The sequence below is a fragment of the Malus domestica genome, chromosome 03 (genome assembly GCF_042453785.1).
Source record: "Malus domestica chromosome 03, GDT2T_hap1".
Lineage (NCBI taxonomy): Eukaryota > Viridiplantae > Streptophyta > Magnoliopsida > Rosales > Rosaceae > Malus > Malus domestica.
In genome coordinates, this window is record NC_091663.1 from 9474119 (window position 1) to 9485753 (window position 11635).

At 36.6% G+C, this 11635-nt stretch overlaps 1 protein-coding gene across 1 annotated transcript; it reads right to left on the bottom strand.

Annotated features, from left to right (window-relative positions):
- Positions 1-21: 21 nt before the first annotated feature.
- LOC103421945 (V-type proton ATPase subunit a1) lies at positions 22-11406 on the bottom strand. Its single transcript, XM_008359988.4, has 18 exons — positions 11039-11406; positions 8712-8756; positions 7701-7823; positions 7445-7552; positions 6953-7066; positions 6686-6859; positions 6415-6552; positions 6031-6138; positions 5784-5891; positions 5526-5674; positions 4137-4290; positions 3201-3361; positions 2255-2461; positions 1955-2138; positions 1784-1867; positions 1322-1515; positions 1173-1232; positions 22-757 (listed from the first exon to the last, which is right to left on the bottom strand). The coding sequence occupies exons 1-18, from the start codon at positions 11180-11182 to the stop codon at positions 553-555; spliced, it is 2460 nt and encodes an 819-aa protein (XP_008358210.3). The 5' UTR covers positions 11183-11406; the 3' UTR covers positions 22-552.
- Positions 11407-11635: the final 229 nt, after the last annotated feature.

An 11635-nucleotide genomic window follows, 5' to 3' on the forward strand; every position in this document is an offset into this window, starting at 1 on the left:
ACAAATACAATAAGCTATCAATTTTCAGGTGCAAAAGGATTTATTTGAGATTGGAATTATCCAAATTATATATTTCCTTACAAAAACCAATGCCTTTGAATCTGTGATTTTCATGAACTTATACATGTCACAACTGTAAAGGGTCCAGGACCAATTCCCAGCAAAATCCGCACTTACTGTGCGTGTGTGTGTCAGCTAAAGTAACTAAAGTCCCGTAAAAGCTACACTGTAAGACGATTCCCCGGCTCCTCTTTACAATCGGTGAATCTAATTTCCCTCCTCGATTAAATATAAACGAAATACAAAACAAAGTAACTACATCTATGAAGGGAACTAACCGCGACTCTTATCTGGAACCTTTTGTACCAACATTACACCGAAGAATATGAGCCACGACTCTACATTTCTAGGTCAAAATCGAGCATCTTCCTCCTCTATGCCGCCTGAAATATGGCTCTCTCAAATTCCATTTCAGGCTGGAGATAGAGCTCTGCCCTTCTTTGCGCTAATACCTTTCCTTCCGAAGAACAAGAAAACCGACATACAAGTGGACTAATCTTCATCCTCGGTTATGGAGGCAAAGGAAAAAGGTTTGAACTTGTAGCCATCTCCGTGGTAGAATTTGTTTTGATATTCTACCCAATGAAGACGCAGGGCATGGAGAAAAGCACTTAGTGTCTCCATCATGAGTAGTATGAATGCAGTTGCAAAGGCGAAAACTGATAACCCAATTAACCGGATAATGAAGCTGTCATACCTGTTATAAATTTTCAGAATTACGTTAACAATTGACCAATATGTGCAGCATCAAATGCAATATAGTCTGTCACACTGGGGAATGGCTAGCCAAATTAGAATTAAAATATGTTAACAGTGCCAGATGGAAAAAAAGGATCTTGAGTAAGCCTATAAGACGGTGAGACAAATAACATGCTTACTAAGAAACTGAGGAAAATGCAATAGTAAGATTAGGGCTAGTATGTAGTTAAGGCCCGGGGAGAGGATTTTGGGGTGGGAATCAAACTCTGGAGCTCCATAATGTGAGACCCTTCAAATATCGCAGTAGATCTAGACTACAACCTGGATTCGATTAAGCAGGAAAAAAAATGAGGAGAACTACCATTCATATGCACATGTATGCAATGATAAAGAATTAGAGGGTTGGAACTCACCCCCAAGCAAGGAGGAGAACTTTCTCATAGAAAACGGTCGACAATTCTGAGTGCGCCAAGCTGTAATAGCAGTAACAGGTATGAAACAAAAGCTACCCCATAGATGAAAGAAAACCACGGAAAAAGAAGAAAAATAAATATAGGTATACCTCAAAGCCCATAGTCGTAGATATGAAGCCGTATTTGAAACAGCACCCAGAACAAACTCTATGGAGTGTATCATCTGGTGTACAAATACCTCACTGAAATTAAATTCTTCATGATGTTGCCTCGCAGAATCAGGTTCCACCTCAAGATCCATCTCTGAGGTGCCAAGCATCCCATACGCACGACCTTGAAACCTCTGGAAACAAACATTAAATAACATTACGCATCATATCCTCTCAAGCTCCTTACATCTTGCCTCAAATACCTATGTGAGTCGAAGACAAGTATACCTCTCATAAGTTAACCGAGTCCCCATTACCAGTTGATGATACTAATCACTAGTTAATCAAATTTTAAAAATACTTACAAATGCAGAAACATCGAAGAGAATTTTACTAGTAATTTTATCCCACTACCATCTTAAAACTCAAGAACAGATGCCTAAGCAAGTTACTCCACAGTACCTCCGTATGAAGCTTCTTCAAAATAAAAGGTTTTGGAAAGAGCATCCATGGAACTGCAATTAAAGCCAAAAGCAACAAAATGATCTGCAAAACCAGAGGTTTGTTAACCACAATACGAACTTAAGAAGTTGCACAGACGAAGTAACTAAAAAAGAGGAGCAGAATTCATGCCTGAAGTGGTCTTTGGCCCCAGAATAATTGATTTTCACCAAGATCGTCGGTTGGACTTAAAAACATGTAAATCATTACATGATAGAGGTCTGCCTGAGATCCCGTGCACCACTTGATGACAACAAGAAGTGAAAGATATCCAAAAAGACTGTTAAGAAAGATCATCTGTGGGACAAACTGGTACCTAACAAGATGGAGAATAAGTCAAACTTGTGTACACCTCATTTCGAAGTCAAACACGTGGCAAACTGAAAAAAATAAAAATAAAAAAATAAAAACATTTGAAGAGCAGAGAAGCACCATATATCAAGCGAGCTGCTGAAAAACCTTGCATTGAAGTAACTTAGTAGTATTCCCAAGTTCATTTGCACAACACCCAACAAAATTGACATTTTCATTTTGAGAGAATTCAGAAAAGGCAGTTCAGAACGACTTCCACGCCAACTGGGATCCACACCAAATGGGTATGGATCTCGGTACTTGATTAAGCCAATAGTGTGCACCTCACTGCTCAAAAGAAGACAAGTTGATGATAAGTATACAGTTTTCTTAGGAAAGACATGTATTTATCTATCATAAAAGATGGGATAGTTTTCAAGAGTTACACATAAAAGTGAGAGAGAAAATGTCAAACAAACAGAACGCTAGAAATGCCTAACAAAGAACAGTTATAATTAAGTATATCAAAAGTCAGTAATAGATTTGAACAGAAGTGCAGGGGTGTAAAAGGGGAGAAAGGAGTGCAAGTGCCACAATGATGCACATTAACAAGTTGGACATTCTGTAGGACACAGCAATAGTGCACCATGGCCCAGACAAAAACTCCAAAAGAATACACCAAACTCCATCAATCAAGGTGGAGAGAACCCCCATGGATCAAACAAGGGATGACCCCTTTCATCCTTAGAAATGACCCCTGGAGGAGGCAATGAAACCCCAAATCCAACCAAAACAATGGCGTAGCATAACTTTAGATTAATGAATTAATTTTTGTGAATATTTTGATAGTTTCAGATTAAGTGGAAAATATTGTAAATTCTATAAGCATTGATCTGTAATTAAGCCAATGCAAGCAGTGCAACAGCAGACAGGTATAAGCACATAGATTCCAGAAACCTCAATTCTCTAAAAGAATAGAACCGAGCGGTACAATGTGAAACATACAACCCAGTTGAAGGTGACTTTAATACAAGATACAACATATTAAGGCAATTGTAGAGTAGAAGACTTAAAATAGAGAGACTACCTGCAAGCAGTATCTCTACATTTGTAAGCAGACCCGCCAAATATGTGAAAAGGAACAGAAAAGAACTCATTGTAAATCAACCCACAGTAGATTGAGAATAGGGACATCAAGAGAAGTACATATCGCCCACCAAATAACATCTCCATAAAGCTCCCAAGTTTCTGGTAGGAAGTAATATGAAAATTTTCGTTAATAAACGTTTGAAAGACACAATTTTATATTTCTATTTCACATGTTAAATGCATGTTTTTTCCTTGCATTTGAGACACCAGAATATTTTCGTTAAGACGAAAATTGAAACATCAAAATCATGTGTTCAAAGATCACAGCATTATCATCAAGTCCTTGTCCTTTTAGGGTCATTCCTCTCAAACATTAGCTACTAGGATTAGAAATAATTTCAGCAATTCACTTGATAAGAAATGAAAGCTTATCCTACTTGCTCCTTTAGAAAATATATTATTACTACTGCTGCTGTTACTGCTTTTATTATTCTGCTGTATCATCGGTACCTCTATAAGAATAGCCAAGACGTGGGATATGCAAATCTAGGTCAAGATATCATATTGGTGGTAGGTTGCTAACTAAACCATGGCTGCAGTGTTCCCTTGGACCCCAATAAATGCAGGCTCTGTTATATTGACAGTGGCTATCACTGTTTCTGTTGCTGAATAGTGTAGACACAGTAACATTGACAGCCATGAAAAAGCTCAGGGCGATAGTGAAAGTGGTTAGGATTACAACATATCATTCGACCGCTTCTGGAGAGTGCAAAAGATGTACTTTTAAATTTTTAATAGAAGCTAATAGTCAACATTTGTGAACTGGAAAATGGTACATGATTGAAGCACCTAGAAGAATAATATTTTTTTATTAACCATAGCAATAATGATTCATTACAATCAAATAAAATGTCTTTGGATAGTAAGGACACACCTGTGCACTGAGTTTACTTTCACGAGCTATAAGAACTAATGCTCCAAGCAATAAGCATATTCCATGACCCCAGTCCCCAAACATCACAGCAAAAAGAAACGGAAATGTAATAACAGTGTAAACTGCAGGGTTGGCTTCTTGATATCTTGCAACACTGCCAAATTCATTAGACAAATATCAGTTCTATTGCTAGACCACAATTCCAGTATTGCTGGTCAGCTAAACAACTATTGGGTTTTTTGACAAGCCATGGCGGAAAACAACTATTGGGTTGATTTATTTAAATTGATTCACTTACAATTTTCATAAGGTTATGAAAAATGCTAACAGAACTGCTACTAAAGAGGGGAATTGTTGCCTAATCATAGTTTCTTTAACAACTTGCTGCAAAATCACCACCTCCCCCTCCCTCCCATCCCATACCTAAACAAAACCCTAACAATCAAAGCTCCACCCTTTAGTAGGTTGTACAACAGATATTTTCTACTTTTTAGTTCAAATGTCAACTGAAAATAACTATGATGTGTGTACTAAATCACTTGTACCAGCACATTGGCTTCCTGCCAAATGTGTCGACCATTACAGCAGATATTTTCTACTTTTTAGTTCAAATGTCAACTGAAAATAACTATGATGTGTGTACTAAATCACTTGTACCAGCACATTGGCTTCCTTCCAAATGTGTCGACCATAAAACACCTACCAGTTGTCAACCATGCAATGTTTTAAAAGGCTCACCTCAGGGCGCGCCTAGGCATCCTCTGAGGGCGTGAGGGTTGCCGCCTCTGTTTTGAGGGAGTGGGCAGAAGGCTTCGCCGGAGCCGCCTAGGAGCGCCTTAGGGTTTTTTTTTTTTTTTTTTTTTTTTCAAACTCCCAAACCCAAATTTTGGGTAGGGTTTTAACTGCCTCATACCTCTTCCTTCCACTATCGTGCCTTTTTTTTCTGATTTTTATTTTTTTATATAATGGATGTGTGTGCTGTCTGTGGGCATTGTTATGTGTGCTCATTGTGCTTTTCTTCCTCTATTTTATAAATGTATATATATATATATCAAATATAATATATGTGTGTATATATATTTATAATATATGTGTGTGCTCAAGGTATTATTGATTAATAATTTCTTCTTTTTTAATATAATATGTGTACGCTCAGTGTATATATAAAAAAAATTAGGTCCCGTGAGGCTTCGCCTCATGCCTAGGCTGGGCTATCCCTCGAACACCTCGCCCACGCCTCACGCTTTTAATACATTGGAACCATGTAAGAACAGAATGTAATTCTTAATCCCGAATACCAATCATTTACAAGGAAAATGAAGCATCAATTTAAAGCCAATGTCCTTTCAAAAAATAGAAGAAAGTGGTGAGCAGCATATTTTAACTTACCCGTATGCATCAACAATTTCCTGAAATGCACTTGTGAAGCGGTTGGTTCTGAAATATGTAGGAGGTGAATCTATTGCATCCATCCCATGAAATATTACTCCCACTTGCGAATTGCTATCAAATGTAGCACGTTGCAGTGCCTCCTGAATCTGTTGAACCATAAAACATATACGTTACCTCAGTTTTTGCAAATAAAGAATTGATATATTATACCCGCTTTATAACAAAAAGTTTGATGAAGAAGGCAACACAAGTTACCTTAGGTTTCGCAAATATAGGACACCAGCCCTCTCCAACAAGACATTTTTTTGTAACATCAAAGTTTAGCATGTTCAATGTATCATAAACAGCTTTCTCCCTTCTTACCTGGGAGAGAGGGTAGAAAACATAACAAAGTTGTCAGGATAAAACTAAATCACCCATGCAGCCGTTAGTCATATATTAGCAAAATATTTTTTTGTCAGAAATAACAGTTAACCAGAGACAAGCTGCAGAAATTTCTTACCATGTTCATCCATTTTGCTAGGTGAAACCCTACAGATGCAAGGGCCTTATTTCTGTGACGAATCCCTGCATCCAAGGTTGTTTCCAATTCAGCAAGACGTGATGAAACCTGCAACACAAAACCTGAACTTTCAGCAAAACAGAATAGAGCTTCTGTCGTTACAATTAGCACGGCCTGCAAGTAGTATAGGCTATATAACACCACAAAAAATATTAAAGGGAGTAGTTGCTAATGATGCCATCAAACACACATCAAATACAAAAAAACATTGAAACATAAAGTTTTGTAAACATGTTCAAAAGAAATGGATTCCCTCTTAAAGCTTGAAACTTGTCTCCAATATAAAAATAAATGAACTTCCAACATTCTACACAGAATACATACTTCTCTAGTTATTTGCCTCTGCCTAGTTGTATCTTCAGGAACAGGATAGCAATTTGCACCAAAGGCCTCACAAATTTTCAAAATCTTTGTTTTTGCCTGCATCCCAGAGAAGAACACTACAAAAACTGTTTTCTCAACCTGCACAACTTTGAGGAATTAGTAAATAAGTGCATAGACATTCTCATTCTACAAATAAAAAAAACTAAGAGAAACCACATGAAAAAATAAATAGAATAAAATAAAAGATCCTTTTATAGAGGCAGAAAAAAACCATTTCAGTAGATAAAGGGTCCATCATCAGTTCATCTGCTGGGGCATGGTTGAAAAGCATGTTGCCCCTTGTAGCACGAAACAACATCCTCTCAAATCTGAGAGCCTTGGACTTACAAATAATTCCACTAACAAATCTCAAACCAGACTGGTCAGATGGTCCAGGTCTAATATCCTGTAAAATACAAAATCAATTATAAATGAAACCACAGTAAAAGGTTTTGCACCAAAAGCACATCGAAGCTAGTAAGGCATAATCAACAAGTACCTGCTCAAGTAATGAAACTTCATCACCATAATGATCATTTGAGTAAATATTCTCATCTAGTTCTCTCTCCTCCGAAGCCGCATGGCTATTACTTGAAACAAGAAAGCCACTTGCCTGAAAATGTCCATATAAATTTATATAAGAAGGCGCCTAAAAAATGCATATGAAATTAGAATTAGGAAGTAAGGGTTCATGAGATTCGTTTCTAAAATTGGTGGCTTCAACATATAGGAAGGCACAGAAAAAGCATTGAAACTAGAATAAGGGAGTAAGATTTTATAATTAAGTCTTTTCTAAAAATAATAAATTCAAAATACAGGAGATTCATGAACGAAATGGTGTTGGAGAAAACCTGACCACAGGCCAAGCTTCAAACAACACAACACATGCATGCACAAGAGGCACCTAATGAAATATACTAAAAGAAAGGGAAGTTGATAAAAGGCTGCTAATACATCACAAATACTGAAGGGAGAAGATAAAGCCAGTTACCTTTTGCAATACCATCTTGTACTCGAGGAGTTCATTGTATGAATGTTGAATTCTATCACTATTAGAGTTCAACTCAATAAGCTCATGCTCATGCTCGGCTAATTGTATCTGGAAATTATTCATGCAACGTACAATTCAGACTATCAAGTTTACAGAATCAAATGCTCCCTAAACAAGGGCACAATTGGTCGGTGCAATTTTGGACTTTAATTTTCAGATTACAAACAAATGCACGAGCGCTGATGTAGAAACAGACCTCTAATTCCTCTAAGTCAATATCTGGTTGTAAAACAGGATGTACAGATGAAAGTAGACCAGCTTTACTAATTTGATCTCTGAAAAACCGCAGCTTTCTTGACATCTCCGCACATCGCTTTACCTGCAGAACTCCTCAAGAGGATATACGACAAAAATTAATGACAATTGATTACCATGATCCACCACTATCAACTATAGAATTATAAGAATAAAACTATAATCACCAGTTTCTAAGAATTTCAATTCCAACTTCCAAATTTGGTCACTTTGAGAATATATAGAGGTCAACTATACAGGGTAATTTGCACAGATTCTAGGCAGAGAATAGGATTAACGTAGAATACTATTCTAGTATAATATCCATACCTTTCTATCTTCTGGTAAATAACAAGTAAAGGGGGCATGCACAATCGAGTCTTAATGTTGAATAATGAAGTTATGAAAACATGTCATACACAATACACTGAGAAGTGGAAAGACCAGGCATTTAAATTTATAATGATACGGTAAAAATTTACTTATGCCCTTCAACTTTGGAATCTATCCTGCTTTATTCCCTAAAAAGACATTGACTCAATTACCCAGTATATTATGAATTTTCTGCAATGTAGATCTTCCGTCCAACCCCGCCCAAGATTCTGTCAGCGCCCTTGCATTAAACTTCCACATTTTTTAAAGAATTTTGGATGAGATTGCACAAAAGCCCACATTGCAACAAATTCATAAAACAGAGGGCAAATGAAAGAATCATTTTCTCAGGGAACAAATTGGAACAGAACTCAAAGTTGAGGGGGGCATAGGTTCTATTTTCCCAGGATTTAAGAATATGCACATTGCACACTAAAAACTGAAAGCATAAAGGCTCTAAAACATCAGAAATTTAAGGATTTATACACTAAAATATTAAATTAGCAAAATCTTCCACCACAATTCAAGAAAGATAGATGCTGCAGTCCTAAACATTCAGATTGCAATGCAATTGTAGTTCTAATCAAATCCGAGTATATACCTGATTAACAAATGTTCGTTGGAAAGGACTTTTATCAGCATTTAACTGTAAAAACATAAAAGAGAGGAAAAGAAATATGACAATCAGTAGATACCAAAATTAGAAAAAAAATGACTAGATTGCATATTCATTAGAAGAACTTATATGTATGTGCAGAGACCAGAAAATAAATAACGAATAATTTCAATGCTATCATAACATTGCTTATATCCAATACACAATCCAGGTGTTTCACCAATAAATAGTAAAAACAGAGCAGAGCAGAGCAGAAACTGGGAACACACCATATAGTGCTGAAAACTACATTATATGCTCTCTTTGTTGCTGTCACAGGAAAGTATGAATAGCTAAACACTACTTCATAAGCTAAACTTAAAACAGTTTGGCATCATTAATGATTGTGGTTCGAATTTTCTTAAACATAACCAGTTAAGGAGACGGAGGAAAGTTTTAAGTACTATTCCATCCATTTCACACTCCCATTTTCTCCTTCTGCACTCCTCTCCTTCTTATGTCAGTTGATTCTTCATTGTTCTATTCAATCCTAAGGCTAGGAAAAGAGGGAGGGCTGCACAAGGAGAAAACGGGAGTGTGAAAATCATCTCTTCCTTATGGGCATTGGGTTCTTTAAAACTTAGAATTCATATCCTCTTTCTCCTATTACATTGCAAGCTGCTGTGGTTTTGAATTATTCAGTTTCAAGCCTTGAAAACAGAGGTCAAACTAGACAAATTTCACTAACTATTTCTAAGTCTTCAAATAGTCTGGTACATTCTTTGATTTCAAAGAGATATATCAAAAAGATTCTCAAGCCACTCACCATTTAGACCACATGTGGTTTGAAGCTTTATCAACAAAAGAAATCTCAAACCACTTATAATTTAGACATCATACGATTTAAAGCTTTTAGTTTCAGGATTTTGCTTTTTCTTTTCCCGCCAAGTGCTATTAAAATCGAAAAACATACCACAACACTCACAAGAATCGAGAATTGGTTCCCTGGAATGACTAAGATAGATTTTGACAATGTCCAATCTGAAGTCTTGGAATAGTTAGGTGCTACAGAAAGCCCAATACATCTCTAAAGAAAAAGACAAATAAACTCTTAAACCACTTCTTAGTTACGACTATGAGCATAATATACTTCTAAAATATTAACCACCAACCATGTACATCCTCAATTTTCCTATAACATTTGGAACTATGACGTGTATAGCTAATTGTTCAAATTATCCACAAAATTAATTGCATAATATATGGGGACCCAAATAACTCTAATTACATGATCGATAGAGAAAAACCTAGATACAAAAAGATTATAATTCAAATTAGTTCCACAAATACTTGTGGATATGCAGGGAACCATCTACATGACAGGATAAAACCTTTGGGAAATCTAGGCTTGTAAAAAAAAATCAATTCCGAAAATCGGTAAAACTTGGCAACTTGGAAATGTGAATCCATAGCAATTGAGCCCATGGCAAAGGAGGTGTGGTATTCACAAAACCCATAGCAATTGAGCCAAAGCCACAAAGGTTCCAATGTTTCACAGACCCAAAAGCACTTTACTACTTTTGTCAATCACATGAAGTTAGCTAACCTGATCTATATAATAATAGGATAAAGCATAAAGGACAAAGGTCAACTCAAATGGAATAAAGATATAAAATTATAATCCCTCAAATCTAACTGTAAGTAGAGTAAGCTGGTATAGAAACTTAATATTGACAAATGACAAGTACACAAACTTAAACTTAAAAGGAAATTAATCCAAGTAAGAAAAACATGCGGCTGTATATCGTACACAACGATCTTCTATCCTTACGGAAACGGTCTCTTAATCAATAACTTAGCACAAAACTGAACATTTCTCAACCTACACAGAAAATCACCACTCGGGATGTAGGGGTTGTTTTTCTTCTTAATATCAAGCAGAAATGGCATCCATGGAAACCCCTCAGTGAAATTCATGCAACACACCGAGATCTAAAGTACTACCAGCATAAGAAAATGTAAACGAAAAGCGATCAAATACAATGTGTGTGTGTTCCGATTAAGATCAATCTAAATCCGCAATCTTTCCCCCCGAAAAATCAGACTTTCAGATGAATTCAACTAAATAAATCATAAATTCTAAAATTAAGTTCCCTAATTACTAATTCCCGCTACCCACTCAACTACTTAGAACACACCTCCGTACAAGCTGAAGTAAAAATCATCATCAATCCTAAGCCAATCAATCAACCCCAACTTCCGGTTACTGAACAATGCCAAATCAAACGGAATTCACGAAAGACCGAGTCGGATCTGAGTTTCGGAAAACTTACGTCTCGGAATTGGAGGAGGCCGAGTTCGCCGAGGTAAGAAATGGCGCGGTGGGCGGACTCGACGGGGATGATGAGCTGGACGAAGGTCATCTTCTCGGAGCGCATCAGATCCATGGCGGGTAAGTTGTCGATGAACTTCTCCATTTTCTCGGCTCGTTTCCCTTTGCCTCCGGATCCGAAACTCTTCGTTCAGATCTGAAACTGCCTCTATCTGAGAGAGTGTGCGCGTTTTGGAAGTGCGTTATTCGGAGACTTTCATTTCCGGGTTTTCGCTTTGTTTTTGGCAACTGCCAATGGAATCGGGAGGACTCGCATCACATCCATGCCCCGATGTGGACTTAAATATATTCTTTAGGGAAACTTTGTATGTATGGATCAAATTTTACATTCAAACCATGTTGGTTTAAATATTTTAATTAATAGACAAAATATTAAATTTCAGTATTAATTAAAAAATGTTACAGTCTTAATTTACTTAAGAATGTGATTGTGTAAATCCGATTAAATTTTTATGGGATTCTATAATATCTTTTAGATAATTTGCTGATTGTAATGTATTCATCATTCTTTACGACTATAATAAAGTATGAAAAATCA